Genomic DNA, 23206 nt, shown 5'->3' with positions numbered 1-23206 from the left:
CTTTCTTATAGACATTTTTTTTTCTGATAAAGGTAGATTATCCTATAAGGAATCTTGTATCACATTTTAAAATCTTAGTTCTAAAAAGAAAAATTTTTACGAATTATAAACTCAAAATAATTAGGTAATTTTCGTGATTTTTCCATATCTTGTCAATTTTTGAACTTTAAATGCTAAAAAAAAAGTGACTAAGGATTTTTAATATTTTTCCAATTTCATTGTAACAATATAGTAGGAGCCTTGTATTAAATTTTCAAATATTTTTACTCAACAAATAAAGTTTTATTGACATTCATAGAAAAAAAAACTAATTCAATTAGAAACTGATATTGTCCGTAAACAGCTCAAAACAAATCAAAATATTTTGAAAATTTTATCATGTATAGAAAATGGAAATATAAACAACCAGTGAAAATTTCATGTATATACAGTCATTCGTTTTAAAGTTACACCAAAAACCAAAATCAATTTTCTCGAAAACAGATTTTGCGTAAAAATTCCCGTTTTTCCTTAATTTTTCTTTTGTTTTTCACGGCGCTTTTGAATACTATTGGAAAAATTTTACTTTTGACCCCCCCCAAGTACCAACTAGATTCACTTTCCTATCAGAAAAGATACTGTTGAAGAAAATCTTAGCATTTTTCTGTCCTAAAAGGAGATGACAAACACAAAAATAAAAAATAAAAAAAAACACACATCATTGTAAAATCAATACATTCATCGTTTCACTCAGAATCTAAAAATGGAAACTGAAAATGTCCCTAAACATCTCAAAATAAGTCAAAATATTTGGAAAATGTTATGGTGTATAGAAAATACTAATATGAACATTCAGTCAAAATTTCGTGTATGAGTGAATATCCAATGTTGTGAACATTTGCATTTCAAATGCTCATAAAAATTTAATTCGACTTTCTTGTAGATATTTTTTTTTCATTTTTTTTGTTAAAAGTAGACGAACTTATGAGGAATCCTATATTACATTTTCAAATCTTAGATTAAAAAAGAAAATGTTTTGGAATTTTTAACTCCAAATAATTTACAAATGTACATTGTTTTTAGTATGAAATGTAAATAATTATACAAGAGTCTGGAGGAGGTGAACTATAGACTGGAAGAATGGAGGGATGTACTAGAGAGTAAAGGGTTAAAAATTAGGAGAAGTAAAACTGTGTATATCGAGTTTAATTTTCATCTTGGAAATGGAGATATGTGCGATATGATAATGACTGGTATTTGTGAGGAGGATGCTAAGGATCGTAGTAAGTGGAATTTGAGGACACCCATAGTTGGGGGAGTGGCGAAGGAAAAGAAGATAATCTATTAATTTCAATACAACAATCATGTATGTGATAAAAAAATACACGTAAAAGATACATTTGACCGTTTGGAGTGTAACTTAAGCAGGTTGTTAATTGTAATAATAAATTTGCGAATCACATTTCTGGTTGTTTAAGTGCGTACAAAGAATACATATTTTCATAAGCTCTTTAAATTTGAATAGTTCTCCACCGTTTTGGCTAGTGTTACCCACGTGGAACACTTATCCCGCCAAGGCCCTAGAAGTTGTACGTGGCAAATATTAGTTGAATCTAAATATACAACCATTTCCATGATACTTGAACATCCTTTAATTTTCTTTTTCATAATTACGAGATGAGCGAAGAAAGTGGAGGACGTAATATTTATATTGTTATATGATTTGGTTTTCAAAGGACTCACACATAGGTATAATATATTTAAAAGGAAGCACGAGTATGGAGTTGCATTTTGAGTTAGAAAATGTTTTAAGCAAAATAAGCTTATACTAAATGTATAGGTATAGCTTAAACTTTAAGCATTAAAGTATAAAATATAAATACACATAACTTTATGTTATACCTAATTTCATCGAGAAAATGTTATGGCGGGTTTCGTCGATATTATACAGTAAAGAAATTAGTTTATTCAATAAAGATTGACAAAATAAACAGTTAAATTTAAAAGAATCTCTTTATCTCTGTCTCTCTCTCCCTCCGAATCGAGGATGGACGAATACGCGTCACATATGTAGTAACAATATTCCAGCAAGAGCCTGCATCCCCACTATTATTATTATTATTATTATTATTGTTATTATGTCAGTTAGTTACTGTAGTGCGCGTGACCGATGAAGGTGATCGGCGTCGTTGCAAATTGTTTTACAGTTCTACATTTTATTTTAAATTGTAAATTGTAATATTGTTGATTGTGAATTGTTAATGAAATAAAATCACAAATTATGTTTATAATAATATTGTTTTCCTGACAACATTGTCTAGCGGTCGTTCAACCACCGGTATGTCGCTACAACTTCAGCAGTGGGATACCCTCAGATTCCTGAACGATTTTTTTTTTAAATTATATATCGTGCGTGTATTGTGAATTTTCGTTAAGTTAGAAAAATTGTCGATTCGATTTTTGGAGACGTGTCTACGTTAGTATGAATAGTTTGGATAACTCTGAGCAGTCCGACCATAATTACGCCTCGTCCGATGGGAAAACCCAGCAACCGGATGACACAGCGGGATTAGCGGGAAAAAAATTTTGAGGTTATGCTGTGCAAGCCAATCAGCTGCAAAATTGTTCTAGTCTGCCAGTGCTGCCAGGAAGCAACCAGAATGATCTTGCACAGAAGTTAACAGTGTCCTCTGGCATTGATAGTAATTTTATCAGTATCAACAATGTGCAGCCGCAAAATGTTGATACAAATAGTGTTATAGCCGTATTGTTGGAGCAAAATCGGCTTCTTATGAACCAAGTGAATCTATGCAACAACGTTCGGCACCGAGCACGGTCAGCGTTCATAGTATCGGATCAAATGGCTACTACGTGATGCCGGACTTTCATCAGTCATTGTCTGATTTTGTTGGTACCGAATCTTACGCTGAAGCGTCGAACTGGATTAAGGGCATCAATTCAACTGCTGATTTGCATAATTGGCTAGATACTTTCAGCTCGAAATTGTACGAACAAAACTTAAAGGTGCTGCTCGTAATTGGTACCTGGGACGAAATTTTTCTGGTCGGGAACACTTTGAACAACAGTTCATAGATGCTTTTATTGGCACACTAGCATCAATTGTTGACCTTACGAAATTGTTAATTGCACGTCAACAAAGAAAAGGCGAAATCATTACCGAATATTTCCACGACAAAGCTCGTATATGCTCTAATATTGACGATCCACTAAATATTAGATTAAATGTATTGCCTAACGATACAATTAAATGTGATTGTTTACTGGGTAGAGATTTTCTGTCGCATCCAAGGGTAATTTTTGGAGTTAATAATGGTAGTTTTGAAATTGAAATTAAACGTAGTGATATAATATCATTTAAAATTGGAGATTTTGAATATGAAAATGACAGTATTGATCTTAAGTTGGACTATACTTTACCTGAGCACATTAAAGTGAAAATGAATAATATATATAAACAATTTTATTTGGATAATGCTAGTGAGCAAGATTATGAACCATTGGTTAGTGAACCTTTGCAGATTGTTTTAAAAATCAGGATGTGTTTAGCTTCCAACCAAGACGATTGTCATATTATGAAAAAAATTAATTACAAGAAATAATAGATTCCTTACTTAAAAATGGTGTGATTAGAGAAAGTAACTCAGAATATAGTAGCCCGAGTATAGTATAGTAGTGTTGGTGAAGAAGAAGTCTGGTGAACTGAGATTGTGCGTTGATTATAGAGAACTTAACAAGAGACGCTGTAGAGATAGGTATCCAATTCCACTAATCGACGACCACCTTGGCCTATTGAGAGGAAAAAAATATTTCTCAAGCCTTGATTTAAAAGATGGTTTTCGTCATATTGAAGTGGCCAAATCATCTAGGAAGTACACATCTTTTATATCTCCATTAGGCCAATATGAATTTTGTAAGATGCCATTTGGACTTTGTAATGGCCCAAGTAAGTTTCAAAGATTTGTCAATAGTATTTTTAAAGAACTTGTTAAAACAAATAAGGTTTTAGTGTATTTTTATGACATTATTATTGCTACCTAGTATCTTGAGGATCAATTAAATATTTTATCACAAGTTTTTGACCTGATGAGGAAACATAAATTGCAATTGAGGTTAGATAAATGTCAATTTCTTAAACAAAAAATTATCTACTTAGGATATCAAGTTGATGCATCCGTTATTCAGCCTAACCCTAAGAATGTTTCAGTTATTAAGGATTAACCTTTTCCCAAGTAACACTAAAGCCCTTAAAAGTTTGATTTCATTTTGGGATAGATCAAATTAATGCTTTCGAACTGATCAAACTTAAACTCTGTGGAAATCCACTATTATGTTTACTCAATCCTGGTGCCGAAACTGAATTGCATCGTGATGCATCAAGTCAAGGATTTGGATCTATTTTATTACAAAAACAACTTGATCGGAAATGTCACCCTATTTTTTTTTATAGTCATCGGATATCTGATGCAGAATCTCGCTACCATAGCTTTGAGTTAGAGATGTTGGCCATAGTTACCTCAATTAGAATATATCTACAGGGAATTAGGTTTAAAACTGTCACAGACTGTAATAGCATAACAATGCCTCTAGCGAAAAAAGATATCAATCCAAGAATTGCTAGATGGGCATTGTTTTCGCAGGATTTTGATTATCAGATGGAACATAGACCAGGTACGAGAATGCAACACGTTGATGCTTTAAGCCGTAACCACTAACCACATATTGGTTATTGAGGGGTGTACTTTTAACCAAACACTGTCAATTAAGCAAAGGTGTGACCCAGAAATAAAAAAACTTACCTAAAATGTTAGAATCTTCAGAGCACAAGTTCTATGAACTTCGAAACGGGCTGGTTTATAGGAAGAGTAATAGGCGTCTTTTGTTTTATGTCCCAGCTGATATGTGTAGTATCGTAATTAGATCATGCCACGATGATATGGGTCATATTGGCATTAATCGTACAACAGAAAATATTAAAAGAAAATATTGGTTCTCCAACATGTCTGAGCTAATTAAACAACATATTGAAAACTGCCTTAAGTGTATTATATTTTCTTCAAAAACTGGGAAAACAGAAGGGTTACTTAAATTAGCGGATAAGAATGATACCCCCTTTCATACTATACATATTGACCATTATGGTCCCCCAAATCCGACAGTGGGTAATTATTGTTCACGCGCCCCACCGCCGCGCTCCCAATAGTAATTATGAAGATTCCGCCGCCACCGATCAGTCCTCACACACACACACACACTCACACACATTATTATATTGTTTCATTTGTATTGTATTATTGTTTTTATTTTTGTTTAATTGTGTCAGCTGTGAATTGTGAGTTATATAATATGTAGATCGTGCGCGACTCGATATAAACCGCCACCGTCTCGCTGGAACGAAAACAATTAACATGGCCGCCCAATGTGACAAGTTACGGCGCAATTCGCCGTTTATTATATTGTTGTGTGGACGCGAACCTCGCTTTTTTAATAATTATATATTATACAATCGATGTTATTTTTTGGTGCGCGCTAATGGTGTGCTTAATTGTATTGTATTATCAAGGGCGCTAATCGCCATATATTATTTATTTTGTGAGCGCAAATCGCTACATATTGTTATTTCGTTATATACTGGCACGACTCGGCGTTTATACTCTCATTATTGTTAGTGTGCGCTAATCGCCACTGAATGTGTTTTGTATTATTGACTATTGTCAGTTCACGTTGATCTTCGCGAGCTTTTATTGTTGTTTATTGATATTATTATAGGCATAGGTAGCGGCTGGCTAGCAGTTCACCGACAAGGCCGTGAGTTATATTTTACACTGTTATTATTTATTATTATATATGGTTGTGCTGAACCGGCACTTTGGTTGAGCCTATTATCACACATATTTTTACTTGTTGGTCAAAAGGGCCATAGTTTATTTATTATATTATTGTTTATTATATCATACCTTTTACCAGAAACTGTGTTATTATTGATTAGTATTAGTTTAATTCTATACATACACACACACACACACACACACACACATACACACACCAACACACATCATTACACCACATAACTCACTAGTATTTGCGCGGCGAACCCAACCAATGCTAGTTGAGCTATAACACCACTACACACGAATTACACAGGTTGGTCGGTGCGTGCGTGTTGATCGCGTACGAAGTATTTCGGTACGGGGCGCACGTACTATTATTGTATGTTCCCGGCCACAAACATTTTATTATCGTCACATTTTTATTGTAGTTGATGCGTTTAGCAAATTCCTTAAGCTGTACCCAGTTCGCTCTGTTAAGACAACAGAGACATTCACGAAACTTCTTGAATACTTCTCTTACTATAGTAAACCAATAAGAATTATTTCAGATAGAGGTACAAGTTTTACCTACTGATGTATTTAAAAACTTTCGTAAAGAACATAATATTCAACATGTAACTACTTGTTGCTGTGGGTTCCCCTCAAGCCAATGGGCAGGTGAAACGCTATAATAAGACAATCAAAGTAATGATTTCAAAAATCATGCATGAGGAAGGGAAAAATTGGAATGAGTCTTTGAATAAAGTGCAATTTTCTAGTAATAATACATACAACCGGTCTATAATGGGTTAAATCAACATGGTGAGGCAAATAATTACCTAAGAAAGGTTCCGGATGCTGAAATTTGTGTGTATAAGCGTGACTTAGTAAATACACATCAGAATGCTAAAAAAAAACATTAGGAATGACCAAATTATTAATAAATCTAATGTACATACTAAGCGGTGTGTAGCTAGAACATATAAAGCGGGAGACTATGTCATGGTTAAAAATGTTGACACTACACCCGGAGTGAGTAAAAAGCATATCCCTAAATTTAAAAGTCCATACGAAGTAAAGGTAGTATTGCCTAATGATAGATATGTCATCAAGGATATTCCAGGTTTTCAAGTTACTCAACTCCCTTTTCAACCAGTATTTGAGTGTAAACATATTAAACCTTGTATTCGACAAGTAAATTGATACTTTTCTTCTTTGTGTACATTTCATTGTGTTAAATGCTATACTAAGTAATTGCTAGCTATTTAATACTATTAAACACATTCTAATTGATAATATTTAGGGCTAAGGTTTTGTAGCATTTGCATTTTCTTTCATAGTACTACAGGACATAGCTAATCAAAAACAAAATTCGATTCATTCATCACAGAGTTCAAATATACAATTTTGATTTTGCTTTTTTTGCATTTTCTTATGATATTCGTAAATAAATGCTTTTTTGGTACTTTTTTGTCAGTTTATTAGCTTTTTAATTAGTTTTTGTTAATTATACGCATATTTAACATTTTTAAAACATTTACGTACATATTTATCTAAATTATTATTTATTCATTAATTTTAATTGTATTATTATATATAGGTACTTATTTCGTGATTTTGTAGTAAAATATTATCGCCTTAGCGGAAAATATTTCTGAAAATAGATTCTTAGATTTTGTCAAAGAGATTACCGAATGGGGAGTAGTGGTTACGTTGACATTTATCGACATTTATTTTTTTCAATATTTATAAATTGTGCTTAGTTGTTCTAAGAATTACTTATTGTGAACATATAAAAATGTGTTTAATAAATTATTTTTTGATATTAAAAATATTTTTCAGCTATACTTAAAAATATTCAAGTCTTTTTTAGTGGCATTTTCTTGGTTAAAATGCTTTTTTGTGGCATTATTGGCAATTTTTTAATTCCTTTGTTGTAGGTTTTTATTAGTGCTTTATTTTCCTAGCCCTAATTTAATATTACTACCCTGTTTTATTTTTTTTTTATTATTTTAGTTATATTATAATCATTTTTATTTTTGAACAAACTGTTTATTTTACTTTATTTTAATATTTGTTATTATGTACTAAGTATAAGTGAATATATTTTTTTTTTATTAATTATTACAAGTTCTACTATATTATACTTAATTGAGTGGAGACCACTCAAGGTCAGGTATGGCCGAGCTGTAGTAACAATATTCCAGCAAGAGCCAGCCTGCTCCCCACTATTTTTATTATTCTTATTAGTCAGTTAGTTACTGTAGTGCGCGCGACCGATGAAGGTGATCGGCGTCGTAGCAAATTGTTTTACAGTTTCACATTTTATTTTAAATTGTAATATTGTTTTCCTGACATTGTCTAGCGGCCGTACAACCGCCGGTACGTCGCTACACATATAGTAGTATTGGTATTTAAAGTGACGGTGCATATTATTATATTATATTGCCGTGCATTACTTGTCAACACCAGTCATTCTCATATCGCACTCTATAACTTCAAATCATTTCTTTTTGGGACTTCCTCTTCCTCTTCCTCCATCCACACTCATATGTTCTTCGTCAATGATACTGCCTCAGTTTTTTCTCTTCTTAAAACATGTCTTAGCCATCTCAACCTATTCTCACGCATTTTGTCAACTATTGAAGCCACTCCTATACTACCTCTTATATACTCATTTCTTATTCTGCCCTCTCTCGTCACTCCACTCATCCACCTTAACATTCTCATCTCCGCAACACTCATTTTCCTCTCCATTCTTTTATCTATAGCCCAACATTCCGATCCATACATCATCACCGGCCTTATTACTGTCTTATAAAATTTACGTTTTAACCTGATTGGGATTCTTCGATCGCATAAAACACCTGAAAATCTATCCACACTTAATCCTATGCATAATATCTTCATCAAAACCACCATTTTTTTGTAATACGGATCCTAAATACGTGAAACTATCAACTTCGTCCATTACCTTGCCCTCCATATTTCACTACATGCCTATTCTGATTTACTCTTTTGACTCTATCCCCAAGATGAAAATTAAACTCGATATACAAAGTTTACTTCTACTAATTTTTAACCCTTTACTCTCCAGTACGTCCTTACATTCTTCCAGTCTATAGTTCACCTCCTCCAGAGTCTTGTATAATTATTTACATTTCATACTAAAAATATTGTACATTTGTCTATGAAATAACATGTAATTATATAATACTACTTACAAGATCATCAAATGATGGTGTCGACATTCTATAATACTTCATAAACTCTTTTGGGTAGCTACGAAGGGTCATAAATGTCACTTGAAACTGGCCACTATATGGTTTTTTTAAATTTAAAGGATGGACCCAATGTTCTTTTCATTTTGTCTCGTTGGTTTTCTTGCTGAGTTCGTGTTCCTCGTATAATGCATAAATTACGCATGTGGCTTCAATATCATCAAATACGTCCGTATTAAAATTAAGAAAATAGACGAAACGAAATACAAAATATGTATAATATGAATTGAACAACAGACGCCATACACGACGGATGGTAACAGCAGTACTAACCTAGTATACCACAAAGTAAAAAGAATTGAATGGTTCAAAAAACATTTACCACGCTTTTTATTTTTGAAAAACGCACACAAATCGTCCAGTGTGAAAGCGCAGAGCGATTTTAAAACGCCGACACGCTTCTAATGTGTAAGGACTAAGGAGTGCGCGTTCGAATCGCCTTGTGTGCATTTAGCTTTAAATTTTGTAAGAGGTCAATTTTTAAGACGAATCTATGAACCTTGTCTCGACTCAGGAACCAAAGAATGGAGAATTTGAACCAATGAGGAACTTCATAACTTGTTCCAAAGACCAAGTATTTCAAGGGAAGTCGCAAAAAGGAGACTGATGTGGGCAGGTCACGTTTGGAGGAAAAAAGACGCTATGATAAACACAGTAATTAAAGAGGAACCGAAAGGAAAAAGACCACTAGGCAGACCACGCCTCAGACGGGAAGACTGTGTGAAGAGAGAAGTTAAAGAAGTAGACCCAAGAGCAAACTTGAGAGAAATAGCTGAAAACAGAATAAGGTGGAGGGAAATTTGTTTTACGCGGTGGTCTTAAAGGCCGGAAAACAAAAAAAAAAAGATGTAAATTTCCTCAATTTACTTTAATGTCTGTGTGCCGTTCTCTTAATAAGAACAGTAGTAATAAGTTTGGAGCGTTTAGACATATTTTTATCAATTATTAATAAAAAGATGTGTTGAAATCTTAAACCAGTCCAGTCCTATATGCGACTCGTATACTTGGTGTACTTATATTTGTCAATCACGATGCAATTATTTAATAACTTGTTTTAATATTATTGGTATATAATTAACTGGTCCTAAGAGCCCTATAAAACCAAAAAGAAGTAGAAGAAGATTACAATATATACCAGTTATAACCATTTAGATAAACAAAACAATTATCTTTAATCGTAAGCTTAAAAAAATCATGTTCACCCCCCCCCCCCTTTAACTGTCTATATAGCCTATAGAAGTTGAAAAATTAAGCTATTAAGACCTTCCAAATTTAAAGTAGGTAATCAATTGATATAATTTTTATTGAAAACAGTCCAGTCGTTTTTTGAACTTCAGATGAACTAACATCCAATTTAAGATGTATAACCCGATTCCGGGAAAAATTAAAAATTCAATATTTATATTATATAAGCGAATCTTGGTTTTGGTGTACCTACCTACCTCGGTCCAAACTACTCTTTAAACATTCCTGATATCTCCAAGAACTATTTGAAATATTCAAAAAATCGGTTAAGTAGTTTTTTAGTACCTATAGTAAAAAGTATACATTCAACTCTCATATTTGTTTTAAGATATAATTTCTTTATTCGTAATCATGAACATGACAATTTAATGGTTGCTTTTATCTCATCTGCCCGAGTAACCAATAGCAACTATTCATAAACAAAAATGTACGTCTTAAAACTCAAAATCCCTGTTGTAGCACCTCTCCGGATTGGGCATATCTGGTTGAATTGTTAATCTAAACCATCCAGGGAACCACTCAAATACACACGAAAAATTTCACCAAAATCGGTCTAGCCGTTTAGGAGGAATTCAGTGACATAGAAACACACAGATAGGAAAAATAATATTATAATTTATAATATTATATATATACAGACATTTAACTGTACATTTAAACTTGAATCACAATAATAATAATAATTATTTATCAATCTTGAATCTTGAATTATATCCAGATATATAACCACTTACTTTACTATAGGTTTCCAAATAAAACATAAACATATTAACAAGATATTCAATCGTTGCATAAAACTCGTATAATATAGTAAAAAAATATAGAAAACTTATTTATCATAATTCAATTCAGTTTTTATTTTTAAAAACTACTTTAAGAAGATGTCAGCACACTATTTGTTTTCATCATGTTTCACGTGAGCCAGAGATAGAAAACAAGAAGTGCGTTGACATCCTCTAATATTATTAACTAATACCTATGTATTAATCATAAAAATTAACTATTTTTATTCTTAATTCCTTATTGGAGGTAAATATAATATAATATGACCTAAAAATACATTTCTAATAACTATTTTAGTTGTATCAAACATAAACAATATTTTTAATTCATAATTCCATATTGGAGGAAAATAATGTAAATATTAATGTAAAAATATTAATATTCGCTAAGAAATATTTTTAACAATATGCCCTTATTAATCAACATATTTTTATAAACTAATCCATTAACACTGAGAGATGATATAAGTCCAGGTTTATTAGAATTAAAAGTTCAGAAATAATAAATAAAATATAATTTATGTGTCTTGAATATGTTGCACGTTAAACGACTATTAGAGGTATGCCTTTTTGTGGCTTTTTAAATATTTTTCCTGAGAAAAACCGAGATCACAAATATCACATTTATACAACTATATACCAGTATGCGCCCTTAAATGCGTTCTTAAATACGATTTTTTAGAAAACTCCTTATCACAGATAGCACACTTATACAGCTTTATACCGGTATGTGACCTTGTATGCTTTTTTAAAACTGAAGATGTAAAAAATCTCTTATCACAGATATTACATATATATGGCCTTTCACCGGTATGTGTCCTTTTATGCTTTGTTAATTCTGAAGATGTAGAATACCCCTTATTACAGATATCACATTTGTATGGTCTTTCACCGGTATGTGACCTTGTATGCTTTTTTAAAATGCAAGATGTAGAAAATCTCTTATCACAGACATTACAATCATATGGCCTTTCACCGGTATGTATCCTTCTATGCACTGTTAATACTGAAGATGTAGAATACCCCTTATTACAGATATCACATTTGTATGGTCTTTCGCCGGTATGTGTCCTTCTATGTTTTTTTAAAACTGCAGATGTAGAAAATCTTTTATCACAGATATCACATTTGTATGGTCTTTCACCAGTATGTGTCCTTTTGTGAATTGTAAATTGTGAAGATGAAGAAAACCCCTTATCACAGATATCACATTTATATGGCCATTTACCGGTGTGTGTACTTGAATGCTTTGTTAAATTTGAAGATGTAGAAAATCTCTTATTACAGATACCACATTTGTAAGGTCTTTCACTACTATGAGTCTTTTTATGAACTGTAAATGATGAAGATGAAGAAAACCCCTTATCACAGATATCACATTTGTATGGTCTTTCACCGGTGTGTGTCCTTTTGTGAGCTGTTAATAATGAAGATATAGAAAACCCCTTATCACAGATATCACATTTATGTGGCCTGTCACTGGTGTGTGTTCTTAAATGCTTTGTTAAATATGAAGATGTAGAAAATCTCTTATCACAGATATCACATTTATATGGCCTTTCGTCGATATGTGTCCTTGTATGCAGTTTTAATTTTGAAGATGTATAAAATGACTTATCACAGATATTACATGTATATGGCCTTTCGCCGGTATGTGACCTTGTATGCTTTGTTAAATCTGAAGATGTAGAAAATCTCTTATCACAGATATCACATTTGTATGGTCTTTCACCAGTATGTGTCCTTTTATGAATTGTTAATGATGAAGGTAAAGAAAACCTCTTCTCACAGATATCACAGTTGTAAGGCCTTTCACCGGTATGTATCTTTGTATGCTTTGTTAAATTTGAAGATTTAGAAAACCCCTTATTACAGATTTTACACTTATACGGCTTTTCATTGGGATGTTTCCTTGTATGTACAGTCAAATTGGATGCTGTGGACATTTTACTACAGTTTTCAGTCGATGGATTTTTCCTTAAGCAGTTAGATTTGAAGTCCAAATCAATACGAGTAATGAATTCTGAAGAATGGCTTTCGTTTAAAACTGTTCCTTTAAATTCATTAATGTTAATAAACTCTAATTCTTCTTTAATTTCGGTATCAAAGGTGTTTTTTTTTTCAGTTTCAGTTCTAAAAAATAAAATAAGGTATTTAAAAAATGTTAACTTTTATCAAATAAAAGAAAATTAATATAACTACATAATATTATTACATATACGCATATTATTGAAAAAACCATTTTTTGACAATATCTACTTCGAAGAAATTTATGTAATTATGACCTGATATTTATACTAGCAATTTCTGTGGCTGATAACATTTTGAGCCTATTAAAGCTACTTATAGACATCTCCATTTTCATATTGTTCTTAATATTTTGTCTAAGTTTACGAATGAAAAATGTTTCGTTTGGTTTTTATATAAAGTTGCTAATAAGTGACAGTAGTTATGTGTGAAATTTAAAAAAAAAAAATGTTGAACGTAAAATCAAACTAATATTTTAATAATGGTCTGAAAATGTATAGTTATTTTTATTTAGAAGTTCATAAAATTTTGATTTTTATATCATATTCAAAAATGTAATACTTCTAGATATATTCATCATCAGATTATCTATAAGGAGACTCCAGTCAGTTTTGCCAAAAGTCAAAACTATTGTAGATTTCACTAATCTAAATATTATTATAAATTTCATTTATTTTAATATATTTAAATTCCGTATCATAAATTAAATCTTGTAGGCGTTGGGAAAGTGGCGTCCCCATCACATGTGTTTGGTCCTCCAGGTCGGGGGTTTGGCTTCAGGTTAACAACCCGATCCAGTAAAAAAACATTGTTAAGAAATCACTGTCGATAAAGCCTCGGATAAATTTTGGAGAACTTGGAAAAACAAATGGAATTGGAAACTGGAAAAACAAGGAGATAAACATTGCGACTTGGAATACCCTGAGCCTTTACCGTACAGGGGCATGCCAGAACTTAACCGGTGTACTGAAGGAATACCATGTAAAAATTACAGCGCTACAAGAGATCAGATGCACTGACACAGGTCAACTAAATGTCAATGACTACACAATCTATTATGGTGTCATGGAAAGAATTCATAAAATAGGTGTGGGGTTTGCCGTACACAAGAACTTTGTGCGCTATGTAAAGGAATTCAACCTTATATCTGAACGAATAAACACGATAAGACTAAATACGAACCCAATGAATTTATTCATAATTAACTTACGTGGAATCCACCGAAGCCAAAGAAGATATAGAGAAGGATATTTTCTATGATGAGTTAGCAAAAGTATTTGATGAATCGCCAAGAAACACGATAAAGGTTATAATCGGCGATTACAACGAAAAAAAAGGTAAGGAGGGTATGTTCGTTCCCACAATTGGTCAACAAAATCTGCACGAAAGAAGCAATAATAACGGCCAAAGGCTAATAACATTTGCATCCTGGAGAAACATGACCATTAGCAGTACAACTTTTCCTCACAAAGATATCCACAAGTAAACATGAAAATCACCGAATGGACATACGTACAACCAAATAGATCATGTACTCATTGAACGTAGGTTCAGGTCCAGTATCTTGGATGTAAGAAGCTACCGTGAAGCGGACTGTGATACTGACCACATTTTAGTCATAGCAAAATGTAAAATCAAGCTAAAGAAAATATGCACAAATCATGCACGAAGAAAAAAACCAAAAATTCATTCGTGAAATTGTGAAAGAGTAAAAAGCGTAACAGGTAGGCGATAAGAACATAGAACACGCGTGTGGAAAACGACAAAAGAAGCCATCATAGCAGGCGCAAAGAAAACACTAGGAGAATCTATGCATATATCAAAGAGTTGGTACAGTGATAGTGCCGAAATGCGGTCTTAAAGAGAAAGGAGTCAAGACGTGAATATCTTGACAACAAGACAACACATGTACAAGCTTTTGAGGCCGAACGCAGAGAATACAAAAAAGTTTTACAAAGAGAAAAAAGTAAATTTACGAATGACAAGGAAATGTGAAACAATTTTTTGCAGCCATAAAAAAGTACAAATAATTCAACTCAGTGCTCAAAGCCATCAAAGATAAAAATGACGGAATATCAATAGAGCCACAAGCTAAAGCATCTAGATGGTGTGAATACTTTGAAGAGCTAATTAACGGTGAAATGCCCGAGACGCCAGTTCCAGAATGGAAAGAACAAAGAGCAGAGCCAGAACTCAAGGAGCTAACATTCGATGAAACAATAAAGGCAATAAAACAATTAAAGAACTGGAAAGCACCAGGACAGGATGGAATACCAGCCAAACTCGTTAAATTAGGAGGTAAAAGATTACATGAAGCTATACATTTATTATACAAACACATCTGGTACGAAAAAAAATTGCCAGACGAATGGAACAAAGCCATAATTATACCTCTTTACAAAAAAGGAAATAAGATGACTTGCGACAACTACAGAAGGATAGCCTTATTGAGCATGACGTATAAAGTATTTTCCAAAATACTCTTAGGGGAGACTGGGACCTTTAGCAGAGGAGTGTATAGAGGACTATCAGTGTGGATTCCGGAAAGGTAGATCCACAATTGATCAACTATCAATTATCGGACAATGGAAAAAAAATATGAGTTCAGATAGTATCCACCGTGACAGCATGTATAGTGTACGAATTTGGATTCCCCCAAAAAATTATCACACTGACAAGAATGTGCATGATTAGCACACGGTAACAAGTAAGGGTAGACAATGCTCTATCAAACTAGTTTGATGTATTGATTGGGCTAAAATAGGGCGATGCGCTCTCGCCACTACTATTCAACATCGCTCTCGAAAAAATGATACGTAGCGTACAAAAAAACAACCGTGGAGTCAAAATAGATGAAACTGTACTAGGTGTTTTAGGATTTTCAGATGATATAAACATTCTAGGTGAAGATAAAGAGTCAGTTGCATAAAACACAACGTCATTGATAAACGAAGCAAGAAGGATAAGGTTAACAATAAATGAAGAGAAGACCGTAGTTATGGAAACAGAGAACAGTGAAGATGAAAACCTTGCAATAGAGGACTACGTATTCAAGAAAACTCAAAGTTTCAAATACCTTGGTGCAACAATCACTGGGAATAATGATTATAGTGAAATTTGTAATCGAATTAATAAAGGTTAAAGGCATACTTTGCTCTAACTAAATACTTTAAATCAAAGACCTTCTCTAGAGGCACAAAAACACGTCCCTATACGGCGATAGTAAGACTCACAATTACATACGGATGTGAAGACAACACCATGACAACACGAGTGAGACAACAACTAAGAACCTTCGAAAACAAAGTATTAAGAACAGTATATGATACTGTAGCACAACTACTGATGGAAGTATTTGAAATAATTTACAAAGATGATTGTAATATTCTGTATTTATTATACTCAAATAAATAGTTATGTATGCAAAATATTCTAAGCCCAAAAGATTAATTTAATTAATCTGTAAGTAAGCGAGTTGTGACTGACATTTAGCTAGGGACTGTTCTTCATGAGGCTTGTTGCTTGTCTGATGGACGCTTGTCCAGCAGCTCTCCTCAATGGGTCTCTGTCCCTGTCCCTTCTATTATTTCACATGACCATACATGGTCATCTTGTGGTTAGGCCTAGCGTGAGATTGTCACACGCTTGCACACGCCGGATGTCTAACATATATCTACTGTTGTTGTACATTTGTGGTGTTATTTAATATAACACCACAAATCCTAATTTATAATGTTTTAGAATTATTTATATACGTAGTCATATATCTATTGCCGCACGCCGCTCATGGTCACGCGCTCGATATTATTAGCTACGCGCTGTATACGCGGTATCGTCGCGCTGCTACACTGCTACACGCGAACTGTATACGCGGTACCATCGATATCATTATTATTACTATTACTATTATATGATTACGTATATATTATAATGTGATTTAGATAATTCATTTGTTAAAATAGTCGCAGCTCGCTACAATGGTTTGGGCATGTCAAACGGAAAGAAGTAACAAGCAAAACCAGAGCAACCATGGATTGGCAACCAGAAGGGAAGAGACCAAGGGGTAGGCCAAAAAAAACGTTGGCTAAATAGGATAAGACAAGACCTAGAGAGGCTGGAAGTTACGAACTGGGAAGAGTTGGTCTAGGATCGCGGAAGTTGGAGAGCATTGATAGAGGCGATGAAAACTCTTACATCATGAAGCCACATGATGATGATGATGATGAAATTAAATCTTAAGGGGGCCGCCATCGACGAAAAAAAAAGTTGTTTTTAGACTTAAAAGTCTGCCAAAATAGATAAAATTTGGTTTGACGGATTTCAATTTTTAAAACTTATTTTCATTGATTACCAAGTGTACAAGGTATCCATCGAGGCGATTTTGAATATCTATTGATAATCCATCAAACCAAATCCCTCCAGTTTTGTCTGGCTTTTTGGTCTTGAAGTAACTTATTTTTCATTGACTGGAGCCTCCTTAACAACAAAATAAATGTTCAGGAAACTTATTTCTCAAAGAACGATTTCCTTATTTTGGTGCAATTCAAAAACTGCCAAGAGAACACCACGCCCGCATGCATAATATTATGTTGTCTCCGTCTTACAAGTGCGCAATATAGCAAATTTACGCTGAACGCTCAGTAGATCACTATAGTAAACCCATAGCTGTAATATTATTTTATAATATAATGTAGAATAATAAATTATGCATGTAGTATAATTTATGATAAGTAATGTGGGTATTAATATTAAATGTATAAAAAGCCTAAATAACAGGAAACGTAGATCAAAGTTGAAAACAACAAGTTATTTTACCTATTCACACAATAAAGCAATTCAACAATATTAGGGAAGTTGTTGAAATATACAATTAATATTAGTAGTCAGCATCACGATTAAAGATATAATGGTTACCTGACGGGCTATGTCACAAGTAATATCACATGGCAATTGAAATTACTTTCAGAATCAGCTGTTGAATTAACTTAGTGCGCTCTCTATAATATTAATATGAGATAATGTTAATATATTAATATAGTACAATAGTACATAAATATTCTACTGCTGTCAAGAGCGCTGCAGAATTGTTCTTATCATGAGAGTAATATTAAAGACAACTATTCCATGCTCGTTAGGCAACCATTATATCTTTAATCGTGGTCAGCATTGACACGTGTGTACAATTTAGTACCTAGATATACGAGCGTAAGGGCCAGTTGCACCGTCTCTGATTAAAGTTAACCGGAGTTTAATCGGCCGAATTTGCCTGGTTAAACAGCTGTTATCAGCTGATTAAGCTTAATCGAAGTTTAACCGTAGACGGTGCAACTGGCCCTAAGACTCACTCTCTATACGGATGTAACATGACCTCGGTTGTGCATATATATAGGGCCTTTGAAGTATGTAATACTCACTTGCACAGCCACCGTCGTACAGTGCGTATATGGTGTGTGTGTACAGTCACGTTAAATTGTCCAGTTGTACGTTATTATATATTATACTTATACATAATCATATTTTCGTGTTGTTATTCATTTATATTAATACTAAAACTGTTAGTCTGTCAAGCTTCACTTTCAACAGAAGTAAAATTAGAATGTAAAAATCACGCCACCAAACGTCATTGCTAGAACCCGCATAAATACGGGTAGAGCACTTAGATCTACTTAGAAGATAGTCAGCAATCGTTGAAGGTCTAATAAGCTTACGACAGTGCCTAGTACTGCCTACAGTTGTTTTTGTGTTAAACGTACAACAATAAGGTATTTTATTATATTATTAAAAAGTCTTAAACAGTGTTAATTATTTTTACCGATTTTTCTCAACACAACTCAAGACAACAACAAACGTCGGACGTCGTTAAATAATATTATTGTAATAGTGCAGTTCAACATGTCCTTCACGGCGATTACTACATCACGTTTAGATCTGTGAATTTAAACCTATATACAATTATCTACTATATGATCTAGATTTAAATATTAGAGTGAATCGACCTATTATAAAACTTGATGATAACGCTATTATCTGTGTTCATATGAAGGTTTTTTTTACGATATTTCAGTTTTTAAGTGAGCTTCTTCTAACTATATAAATCGGAAATGAAAATCTCTCTACAGGCTAAACTCTGGAACTATTTATCAGATCTTATTGATTTTTTTTTTTAACGAAAGAGTATTTCACGGAGAAGGTTTATATGAAAGACAATTTTAGGAAAATCCACTGGAAAAGTAGGAAATCTGGATGTCAAAAATACAACAGTGGCGTCATCTGTTCAGTAAAAAATAAACTAAATAATAAAATAAAAATGTAGTTTATTGTTGCAGATTAAAATGATAATAGTGTATAATATATTGATTGCTATTGGTTAATCGGGCATGTTTGTTGATTTGTGTTATTATTTTTCGTCAATATATATATAATTATATATATAAATCAATGTTTGTGTGTAGATTAGACATAGATAATATAAGAATGGATAGGACCAAGGTCTTATAGATCCTTTAAGATTATAGAGGTTGCTTCATACGGAAATTTCGAAAATGTAGGAGTGGGAGAACTAGTTCAATGATGTCATTGTAGTGTAGTATAAATTGTTAACATCGTATACTACAGTATACAATCTACAACTACAGCTAGCATTTGCCTTGAGTTTACCATATTAATTATTTGAATATATATTTAATTTCCACTTAATTTTCATTGTTTGTACATTTCATAAGTTTATACGTATAATGGAAAGATATTAAAGCAGAAAGGAGGCTCATGTTATGTTATTGCTACTTGCATAAATAACTACAGTAAATCAAAAAATGATGGAAAATCCAACATATCATTTCACAGGTGGGTACTTAAAATTATTATTAATGCATTATATTATATTATATTTCCAAAAAGACTGACACTGCATATTAATGAATAATAAAACACAGTCATTAGTCAAGTAACTGAAAATAATATTAATTATTTATAATTTAGGTATTTACTATATTATCTATCATTATGCATTTAAAATATATTATGTTTAGATTTCTATAAGATCTAAACTATCGGAAAGAATGGGTTCAGAAATACAAAAGAGGCAACCATTTTAATCCGGATACATCATTTATTTGCTCTAATTTTAATGCATTTGTTCGAGACTTAAAAGCAGAACTTTTAGGTAGTGTTTCTAAAAATAAAACTTATATATAATATATTTTATTGTTTGATGTATTTTTAGGATATAAATCTAAGAGTCGAAGACTTAAAAAGGATGCAATTCCTACATTAAATTTACCGTCTGACTTAGTATCGAATATAGCTGAATCTGCATCAACAATTAGTCGTAGAAGCCGGATGGAAAGAAAATCAATAAAAGAAATTAATATTAAAATGTATATTCATGTATTAATTTTGTCCCTGTATATTACCACAGTCAAATACTTAAATTCAAAATTGTTTTTTTTGACTGATAATGTTATTTTAGTATCATAATTTATAACATAATTAATAATTTATAGTGATCATTTATTATATGATGTAATATCATGATTCATGACCTCAAAACCTGTACAATTTAATATTTATCTAATAATTGCAAAGATACAGAATAAAATATCAAACTCACTAATAAATCACAAAATATAGGCATAAATATTATATTATATTATCTCACTTATCACATTATTTAGTAACTCACAGATATTTGTTAATCATTTTTGTAGGATCACAACAAGATAATCAATTCAACTCTTAGCTTAGTACATCCAAATTACTGACTATACCAGATGATGACCTTACATATTTAACATTGAACTAGATTATGAGAAATTTTTTATCAATCTACTTTAGGAATATGACATATTAAAAACTGATTACAGTGTACTAGAAAATGAAATTATTTCAATTAAAAAATCTGATGTTGACAATAAAAAAATTAATGAATCACTTCGTTTGAGGATAAAGGTTCTAACTAAAAATTTGAAAGAAACTAACTTGCTTTTAAAACAAACGCAGAAAACTACAACCAAACAAGTCAAATTGCTTCTTTAAATAAAAGTCGAACCATTGAAAATAGAGCCAAGAAATATTAATTGTCATCTATATTTTCTACAAATCAGTTGAATTTAATAATGCAAAAAAAGAAAAGGGTCCATTGGACAAGAGCTGAAATTTCAAAAGCCTTCACACTTAGGTATTTCAGTAAAAGAGCATATTATGTCTATGTCAAAAATGAACTCCATTATTCTCTACCTGGTAAATAATTTTGTATTTTATACATATTGAGAACCATTAAACTTAGTTAAAAAATGTTTGTGTTAATTTTAAATTCATTTTAGGACTTTCTTCTCTTCAGAGGTGGGCCAAAAGCATAGAAATGAGGATTGGTGTTCTTCATGATGTACTAAATTTAATGAAACTCAATGGTGAAGTATTGAATAACTGAAAAGCTTACAGTATTGATGTTTGATGAAATTAAAGTGTCTAGTGTCATGGAGTATGATGGCAGTATGATACAGTACCAAGGCCTCATAACCAAATTCAGATCATTATAGCTCGAGGACTACCATCACAATGGAAACAGCAAATGTATGTATGCTTTGATAAAAAAAAATGACTAAAGACATTCTCTTTGATATAATTGAAAGACTGGACCAAATTGGATATAAGGTTGTTTGTTGTACTAGTGACTGCGGTGGGGGAAATTTTGGTTTGTGGAAAGCTTTAAATATTAGTTATGAAAATCCTATATTCTCAATCCCGAACGGAAGAGATATAGTTTACATTCCAGATGCACCTCATATTCTAAAGCTTTTAAAAACTGGTTATTAGACACAGATTTTAAAATTAGTGACTAAATTATCAACAAAAAATTATTAGAAGCATTGGTAAGAAATATATCTACAGAGCTTAATGTTTGTCATAAACTACTTCCGGACATTTAACTTGTGATGGACCCCTGAGACAAAAAGTATGATTAGCAACACAATTACTGCCTCACACCACTGCAACTGCACTTAGCATTATAAATATATAGCTGATATAAAATTACTGAACGACACAGCCAACTTTATTGAATTAGTTAACAATTGGTTTGATTTAGCAAATATTTCACACACAAATGATAAGCAATCTCTGTATACAGCACCATATGGATTATTAATTGATGAACAAGATGCACTTCTCGATAATGTATATGATATATTTTTAATAATGAGATGCAATGGGCAAAAATCGCTTCAAATTTTTCAAAAGGCTCATGAATATTAACGGGACAAAATATCTTTTAAAAAATTTACAAACAAATGGCTTGGAATATCTTTTGACAAAGAAAGTAAATCAAGATGCTGTAGAAAATTTATTTTCACAAATTCAATCTAGAGGAGGACTTAATGACCATCCCCTATGAATGAGTTGTATAGATTACAAATGATTATTCTGGATAAAAATCCTGGTGTGGTTTCCAATCATGCGAATACCACCGATAAAAACAATGAAGACTTTATGGTGGCGAGTACATTGAAAAAAATTAGTTTTTCTATTAGTAATAAACGTGAAAATACAGACAACTCTGAAACTGATACAGATACAAATGATTATTTAGGCGAAACTGATGAATCATATATAATCTGAGGTACAATGTGTAAGCAAGCTTGAAATTACCAATAATGCAGTTGAATATTTAGCCGGTTGGATTGCTAAGAAATATCAACTAAAATTCCCTGAACTTGGCTCAATCACATCAAAATCAAGTTATGATAAAAGTTCACATGAACATAATTATTCAATGCCATCATGGATAAATCATCTATCTTATAGGTCTTATTGTTCCAAGTAATAATTTCAAGTAACAATTATAGATACAGACAAATGATTTAAAGATATCAAATGCACTAAAAATATTTATTTTATTTTATTATTCATTCTAATAATAGTACATACTAGTAAATAGATATACAATCTTATAATGATAATCAACGTTTAAAAGGAACAACAATTTTGAAATTGTCAATAATTTCATAAGTTTAATTTACACTTTGCATTTTAGATTTTGAGTGGAACGATGAATGTATTGATTTTA

The 23206-nt window shown here is 32.1% G+C and overlaps 1 protein-coding gene across 1 annotated transcript in view; it reads right to left on the bottom strand.

The window, feature by feature from the left end:
- Nucleotides 1-11573: 11573 nt before the first annotated feature.
- Nucleotides 11574-23206, bottom strand: part of LOC100163406 (zinc finger protein 345) — a 21343-nt gene continuing 9710 nt past the window's right edge. The window contains exon 5 of the mRNA XM_003247074.3: nucleotides 11574-13248. Within this exon, the coding sequence (XP_003247122.1) occupies nucleotides 11748-13248 (1501 nt within the window). The 3' untranslated portion in view covers nucleotides 11574-11747. The remainder of the gene's footprint in view (nucleotides 13249-23206) is intronic.

Source organism: Acyrthosiphon pisum, chromosome A1 (genome assembly GCF_005508785.2).
Source record: "Acyrthosiphon pisum isolate AL4f chromosome A1, pea_aphid_22Mar2018_4r6ur, whole genome shotgun sequence".
NCBI lineage: Eukaryota > Metazoa > Arthropoda > Insecta > Hemiptera > Aphididae > Acyrthosiphon > Acyrthosiphon pisum.
The sequence above is the reverse complement of the archived record's forward strand: the minus strand, read 5'-3'. Positions and strand labels throughout refer to the sequence as shown.